General features: G+C 60.2%; 2 protein-coding genes across 4 annotated transcripts in view; one reads left to right on the top strand and one right to left on the bottom strand.

The window, feature by feature from the left end:
* SPPL2B (signal peptide peptidase like 2B) overlaps positions 1–11,228 on the bottom strand; it is a 37,178-nt gene extending 25,950 nt beyond the window's left edge. Inside the window, exon 1 of the mRNA XM_067734424.1 lies at positions 11,103–11,228. The gene's annotated coding sequence lies outside the window, so the exon portion shown is untranslated. The remainder of the gene's footprint in view (positions 1–11,102) is intronic.
* Positions 3,402–23,106, top strand: LINGO3 (leucine rich repeat and Ig domain containing 3). 3 transcript variants are annotated; one of them, XM_067734411.1, is made up of 3 exons: positions 3,402–3,499; positions 10,131–10,359; positions 15,140–23,106. In XM_067734411.1, exon 3 carries the CDS (start codon positions 15,186–15,188, stop codon positions 16,962–16,964), a length of 1,779 nt encoding a protein of 592 aa, XP_067590512.1. In that variant the 5' UTR covers positions 3,402–3,499; positions 10,131–10,359; positions 15,140–15,185; the 3' UTR covers positions 16,965–23,106. The 3 variants fall into 3 exon arrangements, with proteins under 3 accessions (XP_067590512.1, XP_067590513.1, XP_067590511.1); XM_067734412.1 differs by lacking the exon at positions 10,131–10,359 and having other exon boundaries at positions 3,413–3,499; XM_067734410.1 differs by lacking the exons at positions 3,402–3,499; positions 10,131–10,359 and adding an exon at positions 11,303–11,907.
* The last annotated feature ends 1,762 nt before the right edge of the window (positions 23,107–24,868 follow it).

Here is a 24,868-nt window from a genome sequence, read left to right as displayed (position 1 = left end):
TCAAGGTCATCCTGAGGGGACCCGGCACAGCCCCAGGGGCCTGGAGCCCAAGGCCTCAATCCCTCTGCTCTCTGGCCTGCCAGAAATCCAGGACTCTGCTCCCGTTACAGAGGGAAAGCCACTTGTCTGAAGCCACACCTGAGGCTCCCAGGCCATGTGACCCCTCCCTCCCCTGGCCCCGACCGCCAGTCCTGCACATCTCGCCAGAGAACGAAGGAGAGAAGAGCTTTTAATTTTAGAAATAGTTACTGCCACCTAAGGGTTCCTGCTGGCTTTCCCAGGCATGAGGACACAGAACGGGGAGAGCCATGGCCCTGCGACACTCCCACCCAGAGGGACACACGGGGGCTACGGAAGCCCCCTGGGCTGGCAGCCACCTCCAGGCCCCCTGCCCCTGCCACAGCTCCCCCATCTGGAGCCACCCTCTCCTCCCTGGGGGTCTGTCTCCACGGCAACATCCCCATCACAGGTGGTCGTAACCTTGGCAACCAGGTACCGCTGCCCCACCACCTGGGAGGCTGGGATCCCTGGACGCATCCCCTTCCCATGTCCCCCTCAGCCCCCACGGCAGCATCCCACTGGGGATGCTGGGCCGGGAGAGGCCACCCAGAAGCTGAGCCCACCTCCCTCCCCTTGCTAAATGCAACAGAACCGCAATGACGATGTGTACATTCTAGCCGGTTGCTGAGGACCTACTGTGTGCTCCTGGGCTCCCTCTTGGCACAGAGAGCAGGTTGATGCTGACCATGGACAGAGAGAAGACAGTGGTTTCAGGCAGCCGTAGATGCTTCCCTACTCAGACCCCCAGAACCTCCACCTCCGGGGCCAAAACCTACAGCCCTCAACGTCACTGGACTATTGGTTCATTCAGCCAGTCCTTACTGGACGCCGACTCCGTGTCTGCTGGAGCTGCGGCCGAGAAGAAGGCAGGGCCCACGATAAACAGGATAAATCAGTAAATTACACAGTGTCTTAACTGGAGAGAGTGCCGAGGAGGCAGAGAGGGGACAGAAGGAGGCAAAGGGTGGAGCCATGAGTCAGGAAGGGGTGAGCCAGGCTGATGGCTGGGGGAAGGCACTGCAGGCAGAGGGGACAGCTGTTCAAAGGTCCTGAAGCAGGCAGTGTCCGAGACCTCATCCTGCCCTTCAGCCAGGCTTCCTTCCGGAGCAATGAATGCAAGCTGGGCAGAGCCACTGAGCGCCCTGGTGTCCCCCTGTGGACGCTGAGGACAGTGATGTCCCCCTCCATCATTGAGTGGGGTCTCTGCAGCCCTAGAAAACAGGTACTGTTTGGGTCCCCACTTTACAGATGTGGAAACTGAGGCTGCAGGGGAGTGTCCCACAGTTCCACAGGCAGGAAGTAGGTTCGAACCCTGACCACTGCATTGGTTACCCCCTTCTCCCTGCAGGACTCATCTCAAGCACCCTCTCCTTGGAAAAGCGTCTCTGACCCCCAGCCTAGGCTGGGTACCGGGTATCATCTGCTGAGTTTTCCGCCACCCCCTGTTGTGATAGTCTCACAAAATCTGCTCCCCCAGGCCCATGGCGAGCCCTCCCCCCCGGCCACGTCTCCTCCCTCCGGCCCGGCGCTTGACCTGGTACACAGACCTACTGGCACACAGTAGGAAAGTGCTTGCTTTCCTAGAGCCCTGGGTGGCAGGTATCAGAGCCTCATTTTACAGAGGGAGACAGAAGCTCAGAGCTGGGAAGCGACTGCCCTGAGGTCACACAGCCTCTGCAGCAGTGACTCCTCTATGCGGGCGCTGGGCTGTCCGCGGGGATGGGGAACCACAAGGGAGGGGAGCCCACGTCCTCCTCCTGGAACTCTGTTGGCCAGGAAAGGGATCTGCCCCCTTGTCTCATGGGGACCTGGCCTACGGCCTCCTGGGATGCGGTTTCCGGGCCTCCGGCCAACACGACAGTCTGGGAATGGAGCCTGCTCGAATCACAGTTGGCTGAGCTGATGCCAGGCCACCATGGAAGCAGCTGGGAGGGCGCAGCGGGCAGGGAAGGCTGGTGGGGGTGGGATCATGAGAGGTTACACGCCTAGCCCCCTGTGCAGCCAGGCCCACCTTGAGCTCCTCTCTTGGGACAAATGGTATCTCTGAGCCTCGACTTGCTGATCTGTGAAATGGGAATAATAAGTGTCCGCCTGTAACCATGACCCTGCAGCAAGCACAAGAGGGCCCGTGTTTGGAACGGAGCCCAGCATAGAGTAAGTGCTCAGTAATCTCGCTAATTAATCGTGTATTAGCATGATGGTGGGGGGGGGGGAGGGTGCCCCCACCCCGTCCTCTGCCCCTGCACCTCCCACACTGCAGTAATGTCCTGCCTCTCACCCTGGACTCCACAGCGTGAGCTCCCTAAACAGGGCCGATGCTGGGCAGGCTCTGTCCTGGCGGGGTCAGGACACTCCACTCCTGATTCCATTTCTGCCCTGGCTTGCACAATATCCCAACCTGGGAGTCAGGGTAGGGACACTTCACCCCAACCTTTAGTGATTCTAGGACATCTGCTCCAACAAGATGCCTTTCATCAGATGAGGCAGGCCTCCCTCCTAACCTGAGGTTCCCAAGCTTGGGGGTGCCCATGGCTCCCCAAACCACCACAGTAAAAGTAAAAGGGTCATTCTTTCCACAAACATCCATTGAGCACAGCATTGAGCTGCAGCATAAACAAGCGATTACAAACTGGCCAACAAAGGATGCAGAGGAAGGCATTCCAGGCTGAGGGAACAGCGAAGGCCAAGGCCCTGAGACTGGCAGGAGCCTGGCATGTTTGAAAAGGGGCAAGGGGGCCTCACTGGGAAGGAGTGAGGCGGCCGGCGGGAGGAAGGCATGGGTAGGGAAGATCCAGAAACACACACCGAGTTTAGCCATGAATCTGAGGGCAACAGGGAGCCGTAGTTGGTTCTAGAGGCCAGTGGTTAAGCATCCTCCGGGGCCCACGTGAGGAATGGGCCTGGAGCGCTGGCCGAATCGGAAGAGGCTGGGGCAGGTATCCAGGTGCCGGGTGGCGGAGGCCTGGAGTGGGGTCAGCGAGGAGAGGCCAGATCCCAGAGGGTCACAGATGGGGAGCCCTGCGTTCCCTGCACCGCAGCCTCTGCAGGCCCACCAAAGCCATGGCCACAGAGGTGACCCTCACTCGCGCCACCGCCTCGGGTGCGCACCGAGCGGCAGGCGCTCCCGGGTCCTGGACTCCCTGCCCTTCCCCCGCCCGCCGCCCTGGCGCCAAGTCCCGGCACCTGCGCGCACGTGTCCTCGCGCCCCGCAGCCCCGCACACCTGCCTGCGGTCGGGTCACCGCGCACCCCAGCCGACGGGCCGCGCGCACGTCCGAGCGCAGTCCCACGCGCCCCCGCACCGCGCGCCGTGGAGGGCGGCGGCGGGCACGCGCCGGCGGCGGCGCGCACGGTGGACCCGGGAGGTGGCGGCTGCTCTTGTCGGCTCCGGGCGGCCCCCGCGCCGCAGCCCGCGCCCTGTCCGCGGCGGAGCCGCCCAGGTGAGTGGCCGCGCCGGACCCCGAGACCCCGCTGCGCCTGCCCTCCGCAGCCCGCCCCCCCGAGCCCCCACCCTCGCCCGGGGACCACTCTCACTGAGCGCCCCTTCCGGGCTCATCGCTCCTCGCCAGGCCCCCAGCGCTCCCCCTGGAAACTTTGGGGGGCCACTCCCCATGCTGGGGTCCCCCGTTCCTCCCCTGGGGCGCCGAGGAGCAGGGAGGCAGATGGGCTTCTCTCTGGGGCAGTGGGTACGCCTGGGGGGATGCGCCCCCTTCCATGAGGGGAAGGAAGGGGGACTGGCTGGGTCTGGGGGTGGACGACGGTCGGGATGGTAGCGTCAGCCCCAAGCCTTCCTGCCCTCCCCTCCAGCGGGGTCTGGTCCAGCCTAGGGGGTGCCGAGCTGCCAGGAAGGAGAAGGAAGCGTTTGGGGTCCACACCAGGACCTGCTGCATGCCTGGGGCTGGGGACAGCTCAGCTGGGTGGGAGGGATTTGGGAGCACAGAGCCGAGCCCCTTGCACTGAGGGCCTGTGTCCAAGCAGCAGCAAGGATGGGGTCGGGGGAGCTTCTCTCCATCCCGTGAGGTTGGGCATAGGTGCCCCCCAGGGCCTCTGGGGCCAGGCCTGGGAGGCCACTGAGCCCCATTCAACAAGTTGGGGGGGGGGGACAGCACCTTATGCCTTGCCTGATCTGGGTGCAGGAAAGGACCCGGTCCTTATTTTTGAGACTGCCTTATGACTGGTTTTTTCAACACACGCCCCAGGCACTGACAACACAGGCACCCCGGCCCCCCAGTTCTGAGGAATCAGAACTTCTGGGGTTTGTGCCCCAGAACCTGCATTTTTAACAAGCAGTGCCTGGTGAATCCATGTTTGTACAGAGATGGTTGCTGGTGGGGGCATGGGGAGGGGGTGTCTGCTGCAGCATGGCAGCAGCAGAGGGACCATCTGGGGCTCGATGGGGGAACTTTCAGGCACAGCAGGGCTCTGAAACCTGGAGCAACCCAGGAGGGCTCCCTGGAGGAGGTGTGGAGGCTGGGAAGGCTATGGTGTGTGAGTGCCCAGAGGTGGAGGACACAGGGTCTCTGTGGATGAGACTGGTGAAACCAGGTGCAGGCAAGCGGGGAGAGGTCTGGGGCCGTCGGGCTGCGGGTATACTGCCTTGCCCATTCCCCACTGAGCTGGAGTGGCAGCCATCTGAGACAGGATCTGAGCTGGAAGACCCCGTGGGCCCACCCCATAGGCTTCCCCCGCAGATGCAGCTCCTCCGCTCTACCTGGATGGCGTGGGGAGATGGGAAGGGGACGCCCAACCGTGGGACGAGGGCTCAGTAGGGCTAAAGCCAGCTGTCCTCGGCCTGCTTCTCTGTTCCCCGTCCCACCCGGTGACTTCCGGCAAAGCACAGCCCCTCTCTGAGCTCCAGGTTTGAGATGGACATCAACACGGAATGTAATAAATGGAGGTGCGTTGCACCCCCGGCACGGGGCTGCCATGAGGTAGGTGCTCTGAGACCGTGGGGCAGCCATGATCGTCCTCACTGGTACCCCAGCAGCTCCGCCTTGCACCTGCTCGGCCTCAGTGTGATCATCTGTAGAATGGAGGTGGCTGCGCCTAGCCACCCCCGCGTGATGCCTGGGATCCGAAGGTGCCTTGCTGAGTGGGAATTACAAAGCAGATCTTAGGCGTCAACTTGATTTCTCTTCCCACAGTGCTGTCATTCTTGGGCTCCCCTGAGTCACCACCTAGTCACCAGGTAGGGAGCCTCTTGGAGAACTCTCCAAGCAAAGCTGGTCCTGGGTGGGCCCGGGTGAGCCGCCCACCACCCTATGTCAATCCTGGGCCTCTTAAGAGGGCCGTCCATCCACCCTCCAGTAGGGCTCTGGGATTCCGTGGAAGGGAGCTGGCATCAGACCCGGGTTCAGATGTTGACTCTCAAGCGGAGCGCTGCCAGGAGAGCTGGGGACCACTCTCACCCTCAGTCTCCTTTTCTCCGAGTGGGTGTCGTTATTCTCCCCCCTCGGGGCTCGGCCGGGCTCGTGGCTGAGCGGCTGTGCTATACAGCGGGCATTCAAAACGTGGTTCCAGATCTAGAGGCCTCCCCTGCAGAGGGCGGTCCACAGCCCCCCTGCACAGGCTGGCAAGGAAAGTGGGTCGGGAGGCCCCCAGCCCCCCGAAGGTTTAACAGGGACTAAAGGCAGCTGGAGGCTAATTAGCGCTTAATGAATTGTCATGGATCAAAGTCCCGGGAGGGCCCGGATCTAGGCCGGAGGATGCACCAATCCTGAGGGGTCGGCAGTGCGTCCCCAAAAGCAGGCCTCAGGGGGCCGGGCGCTGAGTCGGTCCAGCCGCTGGAAGAGGGAACGCTTTGAGGACCTGCCAGCCGCACTGCCCTTGCTCCCTCTGGACCCAGTTGTGGCCCCAGGGACAGAGGGGCTGGCTGCAACCATCTATTCCCCCCCCCCCGCCCCCGCCCTCCTGGTGGGTTCAGCTGCTGCCTGCAGGAGGGGCCTGGCTCAGCCTTGCTCAAGGGCGTGTTCAGCATCCCCCAGCCTGAGAGGGGTCGGGAGGATGAGTCCCATGTGGCCTTTCGGGGGCAAAAGCTGGCTCAAGATAGAAGGGATGGGAGGGGGAGGGACCCTGGCCAGGAGGGAAGGAGGAAGCTAGCCACCTGGCCAGGACCCCTGGGGCTGGGCTGCCTCTGCTCCAGGGGAGGGGCCCCGGCAACCCCAGCCCCCTCGGCTTAAGAACTTCCTGGTAAATTTGGGTAAAGGACAGCTTGGGGCGAAGCGGAGGAGGGGTCTCCATTTCCCAGGTCCTGCCTGGACGGACAGATTTCGGGCTCCTCCCCCGGGGTAGGTCCCTGCACTGCAGTTGAGGCTGATGGCAGACCCTGAGGGGAGCTCGGCCCCCTCCACCTTCCAGCCCGCAGAGCAAGCGCAGAGCTCTGGGGAGGCCTCCACCCACCTCCTCTTCAAATCTGCAAAGACCCTGCGTGAGTCTCCTGAGGTTGCTGCCACAAATCACCACAAACCTAGTGCTGAAACCACACACATTGATTCTCTGACAGTCCTGGGGGTCAGGAGTCCGACTGGGGTCTCACGGGGCTGAATCTAGGTGTGGGCAGGGCTGGTCCTTCCGGAGGCTCCAGGGGAGCAGCGGTTCCCACCTTTTCCAGCTTCTAGAGGCGCCGCATCCCTGGCTCGCGGCCCCTCCTGCATCCTCACAGCCAGCAGCGCAGCATCTCCCATCTCTCTCTGCCTCTGACCCTCCCGCCTCCCTCTTATAAGGACTCTGGGATGACAGTGGGCTCCCTGGGGAATCCAGGGTCCTCCCGGTCTCAGGGTGAACTGTTCAGCATCCTTAATTTCATCCCCCTTTGCCACATGAAGTAACACTCGCAGGTTCCAGGGATCAGGTCGTGCGCGGGCATCTTTGGATGGGGCGTTGTTCTGCCGACCACAGACCGCCACCTGCCCCGTTTTCTCTCCGTAGCCCTGTCCACACGTGGCCTCTGTTTTACTCCTCCTGTTTATCACCCGTGGATGAGTGGCAGGGATTCAGTCCATGTTGCTGTTTCCCTCAAAGAGCAGCGCCCGGCACACAGAAGGTGCCCATTCAGTACTTGTTGAATGAATGAATAAATGAATGAACAGATGAGGCGAGGACTTGGCCGAGAGCAGAACAAGGCCTAGGACTCGGGGCGCCCGACCCCAGCCGGCACCCAGTGGAGACTTCTCTGAAGGTGCCCAGGTTATAAAGTACCTTCTCTCTGACTCCTCACCTGCCACTCCGTCAGCCCTGGGAGGCGGCTGTGAGTCACATGAGTCCCTTTTGCAGAAGAGGAAGCTGCGGCTCAGGGCCTTAAAAGTCTCTTCCAGGGCGGTCGGGGGCGGGCTCCGACGGGGACCCCGAAGAGCTCATCCTGGTGCGGGATTTCGCTGATTCTCTGCTTCATTCGTTGGATTTTTTTTTTTTTTTTTTTGCGGTACGCGGGCCTCTCACCGCTGCGGCCTCTCCCGTCGCGGAGCACAGGCTCCAGACGCGCAGGCTCAGCGGCCATGGCTCACGGGCCCAGCCGCTCCGCGGCATGTGGGATCTTCCCGGACCGGGGCACGAACCCGTGTCCCCCGCATCGGCAGGCGGACTCCCAACCACTGTGCCACCAGGGAAGCCCCTCGTTGGATATTCTTGGGCCCTCTGAGCACCCAGCTCTGTGCATGTTGGTGATGGGGGGTAGAAAGAGGACTAACGTGGTCCCCACCCTTGGGACAGTGCTGTCCAGGCAGGAGACACAAGTTTCCAGCCTCAGATGATGTGGGGTGACAGGGCCAGAACACACACAGCCAGACGCATCTTCAGGCTCCAGCTCAGATACGTCCTACTCCTGCCCCAGATCCCCCCATGACTCCCCCGCACTCTCAGAATCAAGTCCCAACACCTCACTGTGGGTTCAGAGCCCTGCGTGGTTCCACCCTTGCCAACCCCGACCCCCCAGATCCAAACTCAGACGCACCCTGAGCCTCCAGCCGCAACCCCCCTTTCTGTCCTCCGAGCACCAGCCTATTCCCACCCCAGAGCCTTTGCCCCAGTGGATCCCTCCACCCAGAACACCATTTCCCGGCCTTCCACCTGCTCACTCCTGCCCGCCGTTCATGACTCAGCTCAGACAGGCCTTCCCGGCCATGCTGGACAAAGCATCAGACCAGATAACAGACCCCCACTTTTCCCAAACGATCTACTTCGTGGATGTGTTTGCACGTCTTGCCTGTTTGCCCACCCGACACGATGCTCAGTGAGAGAAGCCAGACACAGAAGGACACACAGGGTGTGATTCCATGGATGGGAAACGTCCAGGACAGGCAGATCCACAGACACAGAGAGTGGGTTGTCAGGGGCTGGGGCAGGGGGTAGGGGGTGAGTGCTCGTGGGGACGGGGCTTCTTCTGCGGGTGATGGAATGCTCTGGAATTAGAGGTGATGGCTGCACATATATGTGAAAGTACTAAAAAAATAAACACTGGCCACTTGAAATGGGAAAAAAATGCCCCGAGGAAGGCCCCGGTGCTGCTGAGCCCCCAGCACCCACGCTTGGCCCACTGGGGGTTCAGAGAGAGAGGGGGAGTCCTGGAGTGTGGCCAGGGCAGCCCTGCCCCGGTGGGATTTGCCCCTCGCTGGGGAGAAGAGATGGGAACGTTCTCGGGCACCAGCCCCGAGGCTCTGGCTCCTCTGTGTGGAAAATGAGGGGGTGTGGCCCTGGGTGTCCAGGGGGTCTGGTCTGCAGCACACTCGGCATGAACAGCTCTCAGTCCACGTGGCGAGCAGTTTTTCCCACATCAACAGTCACATGGGGACTCAGCCCCAACACGGCTGCACCCGCAGCCCAGGAAGGGCCAGGCTGGCCCCCAGGGCCTCCTCCACCCTTGGCCACAAGCCGCGTGCTCGCTGACCATGGCATGGGGGGAGGGAGCCTCGCTCTGCCAAGGGCAGCCCCGGGGCCTCACAGTTCTGCCCGGCTGGCACAGGGCAGGCTCCTGGGTCTGCAGAGCTGGTGGAAGTCAGGGTCCCACGAGGATGGGCTCCCACCGCCCCGACCCTGGGAGAACCGTGGGAAGACAGGGTGTGGAGTCCTGGATTCAAGTCTTACATCTGCTTCTCACCTGCTGTGTGGCCCTGGGCAAGTCACTTCCCCTCTCTGGGCCTCTGCTTCCCCATCTATAACACAGGCTGATGATCAGCCTGTCTCCTCCTGGGGCAGCCACTGGATGCCTGCTCTGTGCCCAGCATCCTCTGCGACCGACAGCGGGTCTCACCCGGGCGATCCCGCCCCCCAGGGGGCATGGGCGATGTCTGGGAACGGCTGTGGTTGTCACGACTGGGGGGCTCCTGGCGTCGATGGGGTGGGGGTCAGGGATGCTTCTCCACACCCCCCAGGGCCCAGGACGGCCTCCCACAGAGAATGATCCAGCCCCGGAAGTCAGCGATGCTGAGGGACCTCACACAACCCCAGTGCATCCTGAAGGTGGGGACGCTGAGTCCTGAAAAAAGCAGGGTGTCTGTTGAACGGTGGGGGGTGAGCTGGAGCCCATGCTGACAGGAAGAGGGTTTGGAGTGGGTTGGTGGTGGCCTGGCGGTGGCAGAGATGCAGAGCACGGTGGATCTGGGACATGTTTGGAGGTGGAGCTGACAGCACCTGGTGATGGATTGGTCGGGGGTGTGAATGAGGAGCTGCCAGGGGACGGGTGACGTCGGGACACTGCGGGGCCTCCGGGTGATGTCGGGATGTGGCTGGTCCCCAGGGCTGGAGCTCAGGAGAGACACAGGGTCAGGAGTCATCAGTGAACAGATGGTATTTAGTCCTGGGCGGACAGGGTGGCAGGTCCCTGGGGGTAAAAGGAGTGTCTGGAGGGCAGGTGGTGACCTTGACCGCCCTGTGGGTGTCACCTCCCCCGAGGCCCCTGCCTCAAGGAGGAGGGAAGGGGCAGAGAAGGTGTAGCATCAACACGGACCTGTCCACATGGCCTCATTTTACCACCCAGCACGGCCCCCCTGAGTGGCCTTTGCCAGACCTGTCCCTCCCACCCCCGCCTGCCCTTCCCACCACCGTTCACAGCCGGCTGGCCTTCTCACCACCTTTCAGGAGATGGACCCGATGCCCTGAAAACGTAGCAGCAAAAGCAGGACTGGAGTCCAGACCCCCACCCTAATTGGGACCTGGCATCCTGGCCTTCTAACCCCACCTCAAGGCCCAGGCCTCCACGTGAGGAAACAGGCCCAGAGAGGGTGACTCACTTGCTCAGGGCACCCAGCCCTCCACCGAGACCACCCTCCCGCGAGCTCTCCCGCTTCCCAGTCCAGCCAACGTCGAGGTAAGTGAATGAACAGGGTTGCTAGAGACAGAGTCAAGTTCCCGCTGCTCCCTCGCCCAGACCAGACCTTTCCACAGTGGAGGGGGAGGCATCACAAGCTCCAGCCCAGCTGCGAGTCCACCACCCCACACAGAGATGACAGGCCCATGCTGGGGGGAGAGGTTATAGCTCACAAACTGGGTCACAGCTGGAGCAGACCCCGCTGGGCGCCAAGGACCAGCTATCCTCTCATCCCGGGAGCAGTTACAGCGCGAGTGCTCCGAGGGCGCCCCCGGACTTGCTCCCTTTGACAGGCGAGGTTCAGAGAGGGCGCACTTTTCATTAGAGGTCACACAGCGCGTCAGAACCGAGGTCTCTGCCGGCCTTTCTGCGACTGTGTCACAATGGCTGTGCCCTGGCCGTGCTGGCCTCTTGTCACTTAAGTACTTCCTTCCTGATACTGTTCTGTGACAACTATTTTTTTTTAATTCTTTCCAACTTAAAAAAAAAAATTTAAGTTTGTAAAAAGTCCACCTTCCTCTCTCTGCAGTGCCCAACCCCGGACTCCGTGGCTGAATGGCCCAGTCCTGCTGCCTGCCGCCCCGCCCCGCCCCACTTGGCTCCCTTTCTCCCTCCCTAAGTCTTTGTCCCTTCCTTGGCAAATTAGATCATTGCAATCCCCTCAACACCCCCTTCGCCCTTTTCCTGGATTTATTTCTCTCCACTTATGGCCACCTAAGGCGGGAGAGAGTGTATTTACTTACCTCTTTTATTATCCGTGGGCTCCAAGAAAGCTGACCCCTTTGTCTCACGCACTGTGTGTCCTCAGCACGTGGAAAATGCCTAGCACAGTAGATGTTTGTTGACTGACTGACGGACGGAATCAACGAATGAGAGGAGACCAGTGTTTGTTACAGGATCTCTGCAGGTGACGATGAAAACAGGTCCAGCAAAAACAGAGCCGTATTTTGAATTCTAGCTGAATGAACTGCCAGGACCCTCTCCTGCCTCTGTTAAAAAAAAAAAAAAAAAAAAATTAGCGAGCGTGACAGGGTGTAGCGCCACCCCACCTCACTCCGAGACTATCCCCTGCCACCTCTGACGTGCGGTGTGAACCTGAGCGGGTGACTTATGTTGCTTTGAGCCTCAGTGTTCCCATCTGTAAAGTGGGCATGACCCACCCCTGTGAGGTTGTTGTGGGAACTAAATGGGCCGATCCACGTAGAGCCTTAGCCCAGGGCTGGCCTAGAGCAGAGCCTATAGCAGAGTTTGCCTTTTTTTTTTTTGCGGTACGCAGGCCTCTCACTGTTGTGGCCTCTCCCGTTGCGGAGCACAGGCTCCGGACGCGCAGGCTCAGCGGCCATGGCTCATGGGCCTAGCCGCTCCGCGGCATGTGGGATCCTCCCGGACCGGGGCACGAACCCGCGTCCCCTGCATCGGCAGGCGGACTCTCAACCACTGCGCCACCAGGGAAGCCCCCAGAGTTTGCCATTTTGATGAAGATGATGATAATGATGAAGATGATGTTTCCAGTCCAGGAATAAAGACCAGCTTTGAACAGGGTTTAAGGTGCATTTCAGAGAGCCTGGGGGGAGGGGAGGGGTAGTTTAGTGCAGAGAGTCACCAGGGAAGTGACACTGGGGGCGAGACCCAAATAAATTCAGGGAGAGAGCCATGAAGGGACAGTGGTCTGGGTCTTGCACAGCCCGTGCAAAGGCCCTGGGGCAGGACCATAGCAGGCATGTTGGAGAAACAGCGAGGAGGCCTGTGGGGCTGGAGCAGAGAGAGCGAGGGGGAGAGAGGGAGGAGGGGAAGGCAAGGAGAGGCCGGGCGCGTGAAATTCTCTCCTGCAGAAGGCACAATGCAGGCAGCTCTGCCCCCACAAGGAGTCTGTTTGGGGGGCTGAACAATACCAGTTATTTCCTTCTTGGGGCAGAGCCAGGGAGGGCCTTGCTCCTCCAAAGCAGACTGCTGAGGAGCTGTGCCCCATCCCCGGCTGGGGGACCGTTATCCCTTGACCACAGGGAGCAGCCTGGGCTGGGCTGGCGACCTGGGAGTGACCTCAGAGCCCCTTTAACGTAGAAAAGAGACAGCTGAACAGGGAACCATCAATTCTGACTGTCATGTCCCCTCCTGGGACACGGCCTCTCCACATGCTCTCCAGGGCAACTACACGGGAGGGAATGACCTAGAAAAAGAGCCTGGGAAAGAAGTTTGCCTCAGGGAAGGATTATGTTCCCTGCAACGCCCAGGTCGAGATTAAGGACAGTTGCAGTGGGAAGGCACGACCAGATGCCTCTCACTCCCTCCCTCTGCCTCCCTGCTGGGTTTCCCAGCCGGGGACAGGGAGCTAAGACCCGTGACCTCCTGGAGGCCAGGGGCGCCTCGGTTTCCTCATGATGTGACCACACTCTCCACTACGGCAACTCCCTTCCCGCCACTCACAGTGCTGTCCCGAACGGTGTGTGACTTCCCAGGCGTTTCAGGGGCACCTGCGCTTGTGTTTATGTGCCCGCCCAAATCAAGAACTGAGTTTGGTGTTTGGTTTTATTTTGCCACGAATGGGATTGTGCTGTCTGTGATTGTTTGGCAACCTTGATTCCCCCTGGCCTCCTGTAGAACTACACCTCAGCCAGCTTTCCTTGTGGGTACATCTGAATCTCCCAGCCTTCTACAATAACCATAGATTATGGCTTATTTGATCCCCTATTGATGGGTGCTAAGGTTAGTTCATTTTTCCTCCATGTAACTAGATCTCAGCTCCCTTTTTCTACTGAGTACATACAGATCTCCTTGATTCCACAGCAGGCACAGACCACAGTTTATTTAACTAATCCCGTATTGATGGACACTTAGGTTAGTTTGGGGATTTTTATTCACCCCCCCCCCCCATATAACTACATCACTGTCTTTCTTCACTGGTACATACAAGTCTCCCTGTGTTCCACAGCGGGCACGGACCACAATTTATTTACCTGATCCCCTATTGATGGATATCTAGGTGAGTCCCAGTTTTTGCGGTTCCGAACGACCCTGCAGCAAACCTCCTTGTTCACCCTGCTCCCACGTGTGAGTTTTTCTTACGGATCCATGGATATTCCGTTAGGTCTCGTAGCTGCCACGATGAAATACCACAAACACGGTGGCTTAAAACAACAGAAAGTTCTTCTCTCTGTTCTGGAGGCCAGACGTTCAAAATCAAGGTGTCAGCAGGGCTGTGCTTCCTCCAGAGATTCTAGGCGTGGACCCTTCCCTGCTTTTTCCAGGTTCTGATGGTTACTGGCAATCTTTGGTGTCCCTTGGCCTATAGATGCATCACTCCAGTCTCTGCCTTTGTTGTCACGTGGCCATCTTCCCTGAGTGTCTGCATCAAAATTTCCCCTTTTATAAGGACACCAGTCATTGGATCAGGGCCCACCCTGCTCCAGTATGACCTCATCTTAAATTGATGACACCTGCAAAATACAAACTCTCCCCCCAGTGACGTATGGTTCACCTCTGGCATTAAGTTACTCAGGGCTCTGTGTGTGTTAATGCTCACTTAAAATTCCCGAAAGGGCCCAGGAAGGCTGGAGCTGGCCACACCGCTGTTTAGCAGATGAGAATCTACAGCCTGGGTCTTTGCCGAGCCGGGCCTGCGGGAACAGTGAGGAAACAGGCAGTAAGCATGTGTCAGGGGTGGTCAGGGGATGCCTGGGGGCTTCAGCTGCTAAGATGCTGAAAATAGGTGCCTGGCCAACGGAGCAGCACCCTCAGGCTGCCATCTGCCTACGCCCTCCCCACCCCCACCCACCTTGGCTGCGGGATCCGGGCTGCAGCCCAGCAGAGTGCGGGGACAGGGGGTGGAGGGCCAGCTGGCTGCCAGGAGAGATGGAGCAACTCGGAAGGCGCAGGTGCAAAGGCCCAGGCGTGTTGGCATCTGTCCCTCCGGGCCTCCCCAGCCACATCATCCAGCCTCCGTGAACCCTCCAGTGCATCTCCCACTCCCCACCCCCATTCATTGTACTCCTAGCCTCACCAGCCACTCCTTCAGCCTCAGGACCTTTGCACTGGCTCTTCCCCCAGCCTGGAACCCTCTTTCTGCAACACCCATGGGCCCTTTCCTGGTCATTCTTTGGGTCTGTATTAGCTTCCTGTTGCCAAAGTACCACAGACTGAGTGGCTGAAAACAACAGAAATCTATGCTCTCCCAGTTCTGGAGGCCAGAAGTCTGAAATCCAGGGGTCTCAGGCCATGCTCCCTCTGAAGTCTCCAAGGGAGGGTCCTTCCTGCCCCTCCCAACTTCTGGGGGCCCCCGCCATCCTTGGCTTGTAGGCACATCCCTCCAACCTCTGTCTCTACCTTCACGCGGCCTTTTGCCCTCTGTGTGCATCTATGTGTGAGTCCAAACTTCCCTCTTATTATAAGGACATCAGTCATTGGATTCAGGGCCACCCTAATCCAATATAACCTCGTCTCAACTCACCACATCTGCAAAGACCCTATTTCCAAACGAGGCCCCCTTCCCACGTACCAGGGTTAGGACTTGAACGTTTCTTTTGGGGGAACACAGTTCAACCCAGCCCAGGGTCTCAGCTCAAATGTCACCTGTCCTGGTCTGAAGTCACCCCCTCCATGGACCCTGATTATCCATCCACACTACTTCCTTACCCAGCCCTTGGGTAGACACCCCAGAGGGGGATCCCGGGTCCCACGGTGGATAATCGCTTCCTGAGCTAGCTACTAGGATGGGATGGGACGGGCCGGGGTGGCGGATGGCGGGATGGCGGGATACGGGTGCTAACGCTGCCCCCGCCCTCAGGTGCCCACGAGGATGGTGGCGCGGCCCTAGGCCCAGGCTCCGCACCATGACCTGCTGGCTGTGTGTCCTGAGCCTGCAGTTTCTGCTCCTGCCCGCGGCCCCGCCCCCCGCTGGGGGCTGCCCGGCCCGCTGCGAGTGTACAGTGCAGATGCGCGCGGTAGCCTGTCCCCGGCGCCGGCTGACCGCGGTGCCCGATGGCATCCCGGCCGAGACGCGCCTGCTAGAGCTCAGCCGCAACCGCATCCGCTGCCTGAACCCGGGCGACCTGGCCGCCCTGCCGCTGCTGGAGGAGCTGGACCTGAGCGAGAACGTGATCGCGCACGTGGAGCCCGGCGCCTTTGCCAACCTGCCGCGCTTGCGAGAGCTGCGCCTCCGCGGCAACCTGCTGAAGCTCATCCCGCCCGGCGTCTTCACGCACCTGGACAACCTCACGCTGCTGGACCTGAGCGAGAACAAGCTGGTCATCCTCCTGGACTACACCTTCCAGGACCTGCGCAGCCTCCGCCGGCTGGAGATGGGCGACAACGACCTGGTGTTCATCTCGCGCCGGGCCTTCGCGGGGCTGCTGGCGCTTGAGGAGCTGACCCTGGAGCGCTGCAACCTGACGGCGCTGTCGGGCGAGTCGCTGGGCCACCTGCGGGGCCTGGGCGCCCTGCGGCTGCGGCACCTGGCCATCGCCGCCCTGGAGGACCAGAACTTCCAGCGGCTCCCGGGCCTGCTGCACCTGGAGATCGACAACTGGCCCCTGCTGGAGGAGGTGGCCGCCGGCAGCCTGAGGGGGCTCAACCTGACCTCGCTGTCCGTCACGCACACCAACATCACCGCCGTGCCGGCCGCCGCCCTGCGCCACCAGGCCCACCTCACCTGCCTCAATCTCTCGCACAACCCCATCAGCACGGTGCCGCGAGGGTCCTTCCGCGACCTGGTGCGCCTGCGTGAGCTGCACCTGGCTGGGGCCCTGCTGGCCGTGGTGGAGCCGCAGGCCTTCCTGGGGCTGCGGCAGATCCGCCTGCTCAACCTCTCTAACAACCTGCTGTCCACGCTGGAGGAGAGCACTTTCCACTCGGTCAACACGCTGGAGACGCTGCGCGTGGATGGGAACCCGCTGGCCTGCGACTGTCGCCTGCTCTGGATCGTGCAGCGCCGCAAGACCCTCAATTTCGACGGCCGCCTGCCGGCCTGCGCCACCCCAGCCGAGGTCCGCGGCGACGCGCTGCGCAACCTGCCGGACTCGGTGCTCTTCGAGTACTTCGTGTGCCGCAAGCCCAAGATTCGCGAGCGGCGGCTGCAGCATGTCACGGCGGCCGCGGGCGACGACGTGCGCTTCCAGTGCCGTGCCGAGGGCGAGCCGGCGCCCACCGTGGCCTGGGTGACGCCGCGCCACCGCGCGGTGACCGCCGCCAGCGCCGGCCGGGCGCGCGTGCTGCCGGGCGGCACGCTTCAGATCCGGGACGCGCGGCCAGGGGACAGCGGCACCTACACGTGCGTGGCCAGCAACGCGGGCGGCAACGACACCTACTTTGCCACGCTGAGCGTGCAGCCCGAGCCAGCCACCAACCGGACCCCGGGCGAGGGCCGCAACGACACGCAGGCGGCCGTGCGCTTTCCTCTGGACCTCACCACCATCCTGGTGTCTACCGCCATGGGCTGCATCACCTTCCTAGGCGTCGTCCTCTTCTGCTTCCTGCTGCTCTTCGTGTGGAGCCGCGGCCGCGGGCAGCACAAGAACAACTTCTCGGTGGAGTACTCTTTCCGCAAGGTGGACGGGCCCGCCGCGGCTGCCGGCCAGGGGGGCGCCCGCAAGTTCAACATGAAGATGATCTGAGAGGCCCCGGCCCACCTCCCGCGGCCCCCGCCGCTGCGCCTGCGCCAGAGGCCGCGTCTCCGTCTCCGCCCAAATCCACGCCAGCCCGTGGCTGGCCCATCTGACTACCACCTATGCATTTCCCGTAGGGGGCGGCCGCAAGCCGGCTCCTGGCACAACTTCCCCTTTTTTTGTAGAGACCTAACCACAGGACTGTTTTTTCATCAGGATGCATCTTTTGCAGAGTTTCTCAAGCATTTTCTTAGGGTTTCACGCTGTCTTCCTGCCCCTCGTGTGGTCGCTGAGCTGGGCAGGGGGCGGAGGGTGCTCAGAGGCCCAGGGTCCCGGGCGTAAACAGCTCACACCTGGTGGAGATGGTCTACACCTGGTGGAGATGGTCTACACCTGGAACCCCACGGAGGTCACCAGGGGCATGTGAAAGCCCTCACTGTTCACACCTGCACACACACACACACACACACACACACACACACACACACACCGCCCCCGTCCCTACACCAGAGCACACACGCACACCCGGAACATACAACCAGACGCACGGCTCCAGAGTGGAACACACACACCTCACACCCAGCTGACACTGAGTAGGTGTCCCAAGCTCCAGAGCTCACCAAGGGCACGTAGGGCTCTGGGGAGAGACCAGCGCACACCTGGGCCAGGCAGCTCACACTTGGGACACAATTTCAGCTCACACCCAGACAGTCAGCTCACACCCAACTCCCGCTCAGCTGGCCATCTTGGGGCAGATCTCAGGGGCTGCGCTATGGTCTCGCTGAGGAGGTCAGGCTCACCCTGAGGTGGTCCGGCATGCAGGATGGTCCCTGACCCGCTGGCCCAGATGCCCCTGCACCCAGACTCCCGCCCGCCAGGACCTGTTGGCCAAGCAGGGTGGGCTGCCCGCTAGGAGAAGCCATTCCCCTGGTTCCTCCCACCATCCCTCACAGCTGCCACCTGCTTCCTTGCTTTCACCGCCCAGGAGGGACAGCCGTCCTGGCCCCTGGCCCAGGAGCATGGCTTCCAGGTGTCCCTCTCCAGCAGACCAGTTGGAGTGCCCTTCAATCCCGAGTCTGCAGCACCCCTGCCCAGCCCCGTGGCCCATTGCTCACCTCGGGAAGGAGACCAGAGCGTGGACGGTTCTCAGGGTCCGTTATGGGCATGGAAGGGGCAGCAACGGGGAGAAAGGCCAGAACAAAGGTTCAAGCTACAGGGAGGCCTGGACCTGGGTCGTTGGGAGAAGGTGACAGAGGCACCTTGGTCTCTGCAATGTTGGGGCAGATCTTGGGCCAAAGAGTAGAGAGGGTCACAGGAAGACTGTAGCTCAGGTGAAAGAAGAGCTTCCCCAAGGTCACTGCCCTGTTGCTCTACAGATAGTGAGTTCCCAGTCACTGGGGGTATGCAAGCAGGAGCTGAGGTTTTGCAGAAGTGTTCAGATACCAGACAGGGACCATACATGACCCTGCCTCACCCAGCCTGGTCCTTGCCCCGACTCTCTACCTCGGCCAGACAACAGTTAGGGCATCACTTGGGGGAAGGGGCACAGGAAATTTTGTGTGGCCAGGCCCTGGGCAGAAGGGAGGTTAGACAGTATTCTCAAGGACCTTGTAAGAAGGTTCAAAGCCAGCTCTGTGCCCTCGCAGCTGTGTAATCTTTGTTGGCAACCGAGGACCACCTGGACCGTTGGTGTCCACGTCTATAAAATGGGTCTGACGGTCAAACCTATTGCTACATACGTAGAGGCCAGGCCCGTGGACAAGCTTGGTGATTGACTTGGATTCTGGATCCCTCCAGATCTTTCTGAGATGAGCCAGAGAGAAAGCTGTCCCTCCTGGAAGTTTTGCACAAAGGATTCAGCCAGAAGGTGGAAGGGGCCACTGGCCATTCTCCCTGGGCTGGAAGCATCGGGAGGCCCTGATCCCGCTTCAGCATGCACATGGGCCAACAGGGCTGTGTGGCAGGCTGCTGACCACAGCCAGCCAGGGTGGGGACCCCACCCAACCCCATTCATGGCAGGAAGTGAGTGAGGGCCGAATGGGGTGTCCAGCAGCCCTACACAGAGTCGAACAGAGTGGACTAGTTTTGTTCCCTTAGCATCCTCCTGACCTTGGTTGCCACGACAACACCGAGGGCCCCTCAAAACGACATCCAAGTGCCTTTAACATCATCAAGACAGGAGGGAGTATGTTCTCAGCAGTGTTAGGACTTATAGAATGTCAGCATATTGAGATCTCCCAGTCCCCTCTGCCCACCCCCTGTCCCAACATCAACCAAGACCCTTAGCCCCTGTCCCCCACCCCTACCCGGCTGTATTTGGTTGGAATCCAATAAAAATGAAACCAATTTAATAACAAACTTCAGGGTTTTTTAAAATTCTCATGGGAAGCATGGGGGCAGAAAGTAGGGGCTGCTGGGGGTCCCTGAGGGAGAGGCCTGGCTTCAGCACCAAAGCTGACCCTGAGTCATAGGGCATTTGTGGAGAATGACCCGTGTGATAAGGTTAGAGGTCACACTTCAGGAGTGCCCGTGCTGTTCCCAACGCTGTCCCCTGTGCTGCCTGCATTCACTCCCCCATGAGCTGGGTCCTGTTATGACCCCATTTTACAGGTGGGCAAAGGGAGAGTCAAGTCCCCAGCTAGGGAGAAGCAGGGTGCTGAGAGGGACCAGTGGCACTGGGCTGTCCAGGGGAACTCTTGCCCTGAGCTTGGTCCAGGGGCAGAGCCAGCGGCAGGAGGAAAGGAGAAGTGAGGTGCAGACTCCCTCCCTCCCTGCTGTGCGTCTGGAGCTGGCAGCTTCTCCCCCTGGGGCTTCCCCTGGCCAAGGGCAGCTGAAGTAAGTTGGGCCCCCTGGGGCTTCCCCTGGGGCTTCCCCTGGCCAAGGGCAGCTGAAGTAAGCTGAAGTAAGTTGGTGGCTAGAAACCCAAGGCGGGACCCCGCAGAGGGGTGTCTGTGGCCTCAGTGCTGTGTGGCCTGGGGGAAGTCGCTGCCCCTCTCTGTGCAGTGTGCTCATCTATAAACTGGAGGATTATGGTCGTCTTTTATGCAGGGAACTGTTTGAGCTTCCTATGGCCGCTGTAACAAAACTTAGTGGCTTACAACAACTGAGATTTATTATTTGACAGCTCTGGGGCTCAGAAGTCTAAAATGGATTGGCAGCTGGTCCTTCCCGAGGCTCCAGGGCAGCGTCGGTTCCCGCCTTTTCCAGCTTCTAGAGGCGCCGCATCCCTGGCTCGCGGCCCCACCTGCATCCTCAGAGCCCGCAGTGCAGCATCTCCCGTCTCTCTCTGCCTCTGACCCTCCCACCTCCCTCTTATAAGGACCCTGGGATGACGCTGGGCCCCCTGGGAATCCAGGGTCACCCCCATCCTCATCTAATCAGCAACCTTCACTTCCCCCTGCCGTGCCACATAGCATATTCACAGGTTCTGGAGATGGACATCTTTGGGGACTGTAACCCTGCATGCCACAAAAAACTGAGGCATTTTTCTCAGAAATGCGAAGTCATGAGAAATTCGGGAGGATCTGGCATCCCGAGCCCTTGCTCAGGGCGATGCCAGGGATGCAGAGAGCCTGGCCCCAGCTCCTGCAGCGCTCCAAAAACACTTCTCGAATAAAAGAACAGCTTTACTATCTGCAGAGGGTTTGACCCTGATGTGGGGTGGCCGGCCAGGGCTGACACACAGGGGCCACTTTTCAGGGTGAGCTGAGGCAATCGGTCCCCATTTCTAGGCCTTAAGGGAGGACTGTCCATTGGGGCTCAGTGGGGTGGTAGGCACATTGGGGTGCTGAGCAGATGTCAGCTGGCATCTGCTCTCCTCCCCCCACAAAGGGCCCCCAACCACTCCAAGGAGGGGTCATCTTGAGGTAGGCAGCGGGGTCCCTGGGCACCAGCTGCCCCCCACCCTGCCTGTCCTGGGTGGAGAAGTCCCCAGGGATGTCATTGCTTGTCCCAGCCTGGCCCTTCTGTCCACCCCCCAAACCCCACCTCAGGGTCAGGCAAGTAAGGCACTGCCCTGGCATCCAGAACTCAGTCATCAAGATCAACATTCTACGAACAAAATTAATTCATGCCCCGAGTCCACAACCCTTTAGATAAAGACAGGATCCACTCTGCCTTGGCATGACCCTGCCTCACTCCCCACACCCGAATCCTGGCCCTGGTGCCAATAAAACTTTATTTACAAAAACAGCCGGCCAGCCCAAGGGCCATAGTTTGCAAATAAGATGTTTTTTTAATATTACATTATTATATTACAATGTTATTTATCTTGATTACTGGGTGGTTGTTTTTTTTTCAATCACGCTTTTAATGAAAAGATCATAAAATAACAGTTTCTCATCACTGTACATTAAGACTGCACGCTTCTAAATGGAGAAATCGATGAACTGCTTTACTGTGACACTTGAGGGTTGCACACCTGCAGCTATGACCTGAATTTATCCAAACTCTCGAGGGAAGTGAACTCGGTGTGATGACTGACTGTAGCGGTGGCCAGTACAGGGGTGCGATCACGGTCCCCCCTTCCTGGGAAGCGCGCGTAGCAGGACATGATCCCTCTTCCAGTTCCCGGTAAACAAAACAGCTATAACCCCATCCCTCGCCCTCCCCCTCGAGGTATTTGTGAATGGGCCAGTGCCCAACCTGGGGTCCCCCAACAGGGGAGGGGGAAAGCAAGTGATGGGTGGGGGACAAAGAGGTTCCCCTCAGCACCTGGCCCCCCCGGGGCCCCGCCAAGTGGAGGCGGGGAGCCCTGGGGATCCTCCCTGCCCTGAGTGAGGTCTGTTATGCAGCGTATTTGAGGTCAATAAATTACAGCAATAAACAGCAAGGTGAGGTGGGGGAGGGGTTCCTGGTAGAAAATTAAAGTGGGGTGACAAGCCCGGGGCAGGGTGGGTGGTCCTAGGCAGGGGGTCCCAGGCAGCCTCAGTCCCCACAGCTCACACCCACCCCCTGATTTGGAAGGTCAGACTGAGGTCAGGCCCCGCTCCACCACCCGCTCCTGGCATCGGGTTCACAGGTTCAGTGATGCCCAACCTGGCTCTGGGGAAGAGCAAGGGCCTTGGTCCCTGCAGGGGGCCGGCAAGGCTGGGATCCCTGGTCTGTTCTGAGGCCTGGTGCCTCTGCTTTCGTCCTCCCCCCACCCACCAAGCCAAGGCGACGGGACGGATGCGGCCACCTCTGCCCTGAACCCTGCCCTCCCGGCTGCCCAGGCCTCACCCCGACTCCGGACAGCCACGGGCAGCGCGGCCGGGGTCCCTGGTGGATCGCACTCCTGCACACGGCCAGTCCAGTGCATTCTGACGGGTGGGAGTCAGGGTAGCCCACGGCTGCGTGAGGTTCTGAAAGTCCGTCTGGGTCCAGATTGTTCATTTCACAGGCTGAGGTGTGTGGCTATGCTGCGAGTCTGAGATTCGTATTTGCTTAAAGGTTCCTCTTTCCTTCTTTACCTTTTCTGCAATCCTGGAGGAGCCCCGGCGGCGGTGGGCTGGGTCTGGCGGGAGCGTGCGGTGGCGGAGCCCGGTCTGCCGCTCACTCGCCCCAAGTCTGAGAAATAAATACATTCGTCACTGCACAGACATTGATACAAAAACAACACTGTTCAGAGCGTTTGCGCCGTCCGTGCAGTGTTTGCCCAGTGAGCCCCTCCCACGGCCGGGGTGGAGGTGGGGGTCCCCAGAGGGCGGTGACACGCCGGAGCCCACGGAGCTGTGCAAAGTTCCAGGCTTTTTGGCGCGAGAGGGACCCTCACATCAACACACCCGAGGGTCGCAGGCAGAGCAGTGGGATGGGGGCGCACCTCCATCCCAAGGGCCCAAGCCCAGGCTCAGGTCCTGCGGCCACAAGTGACAGCCACCCCTGCTGTGCCAGCTGGCAGGACCGCCAGGGTCTGGCCAGGAGGCCTGGGGGGGGCCAGCTGGGCTGGGAGAGGCCGGGCTGGGAGGAGGGCTCAGGGGCCTCCACGCCCGCCCCAGGGCCTACTCAGAAGGGGCTCCGGTGGAAGCTGGGATTCACTGGGACTGGCCTTTTATCTGCTGAGGTCTGAAACTGTAAAAGTTTATGTAAACAAACAATGAGATAAATATATTAGTATCTTTTTTTCTGAGCCCATTGAGGTTCCACATGCATTCAAGATGTGCTTGGTTTAAAAAATAGGTTTTGTGAATTTGGGTGTGAGCTTTTTTTCTTCCCCTTTTTTTTTGGTCGTTGTTTATCCTCTTTCCTCCATGACATCTGCTATTTTCTGTTTCCTGTTTCTCCAAAACATTCAGGAGTTCAGCGACTAAAGCAGAGAACGGTAAGCCGCCCTTTGGCCTCCAACAGCCTAATCTCCTGGTGAGGCTCTAACACACATCCACGCACACACTCACGAGCTCACACTCCGCATGAAACCAAAGGAAAAGGAAAGCAAAACCAAGTGTCGTGTTAACCCCGCCCGCCCCACAAACCCTTAAAGTCTTAAGTAGGAAACTAGTGTTTCGCTTTCTTGTTCAAATACAGAGAAGGCTCGATGTATGATATAATACTCAGGTGGGCACAACACTACATCGCACGAAGGTCGTCGAGTGAGGGCCTCTGCGCCCGGTCCCCGAAGCTCTGCCTTGAACCACCTGCTTCACCGGGGTCCATGCCCAGGGGCGTGTGTGCAGCTCCCGCTACAGACTTCTGTCGTGTGGCTTAAGTGCCGACGGCGTAGGGGGGTCGGGAGAGCAGAAGCGCTGCAGGGGCCCCGCCCAACTTGCTGGAACACGAGTCCCCAGAGGGGAGAGGAGTGGCCGGAGGCCGGGGGCACCCCAAGGGCTCAGCAGGGCCCCGCGTGGCCCTCGTGCCCTCACTCCCGATACCCACCACTCGGGTCCCTGAACTCAGGCTCTGGTTTCAGCTGGAGGGTCTCTGGAGGGGTGGAGGGTAGGGGTAGGGGATGACTCTGGAATCTTTTGGTCTGAACTTAAAGTAGAAAGAAATAAAAACCTGAAGCAAAATGAAGAAGATAAAGCCACTGGTCCAGCCCTGTGGCTGCAGCAGGCTGAGGACAGTGGGGCCGACCTCTCAACCTCGGCCTGGCCTTGCGAGCGCTGCTCTGGGCCCAGGGAGGTGTCTGAGGCTGGCAGGGAGCCCGAGGCGAGAGGTGAGGGTAGGGTGGGATTCAGGGCTGAGCCCATGGGTGGCAGCCAGCCTCCCCCTGCCGGTGGGTGGGAGAAGATGTACACACCCCTGTGGTCAGCCCCTCCGCACTGGTCAGGTAGGGGCTGCTGCTCTCCCGAGGTGAGGCTCTTGCAGGCCCAGGGGACAGGATGGGGGGTGGGTCTCACTGCTGCCCCATCCTGGCCTGGCCGGGAGCCACCAGGAACCTGTCCCACCATGTGGCTCCCGTATCCCGGCACCTGCTCCTGTGCCGGGGGCCCCCCAGGGGCTAGAGCACCCATACCCCAACTCGGGCCCAGATGAGAGGCAGCTCGGGCTCCCTGACAGCAGCACACTCAGAACACTTTCAGGGTGGCCGCCTGGCCACACGCGCACGGAGGAAGTACAGGTGCCCCTTCTGAGAGGGGGCACAGGCGGGGGGCCCAGGAGGGCGACAGGAGGAAAACACAAGTGTCACGGTCACAACGGCCATCACCAACCAACATCCTGTTCTCGCGAATTCAAGAGGTAGCAAAAGGTCAGAAGTCTCTCCACCTTGATGGTTTTTTCCTTTTGTTTTGTTGGCATCACCTTAAATTCTGTGCCTGAGGTGAGTGCCTTGCTTGCCTCACCCTAATTAGTCCTGGATGGGAGGCGTGGCCCAGCTGGGTGACCCCACAGGGTCTCCTGAAGGAAAGAATAAGCACTCGTGGTCAGCCGGGGTCTGGGCAGTGAGCAGGCCACTTCCTTGGCACCTCTGGTCCCTTCTGTTCCACCTGGAACAGCCC

The sequence above is a fragment of the Pseudorca crassidens genome, chromosome 3 (assembly GCF_039906515.1).
Source record: "Pseudorca crassidens isolate mPseCra1 chromosome 3, mPseCra1.hap1, whole genome shotgun sequence".
In the NCBI taxonomy this organism is placed as follows: domain Eukaryota; kingdom Metazoa; phylum Chordata; class Mammalia; order Artiodactyla; family Delphinidae; genus Pseudorca; species Pseudorca crassidens.
This window is presented reverse-complemented; position numbering and strand designations above follow the sequence as displayed.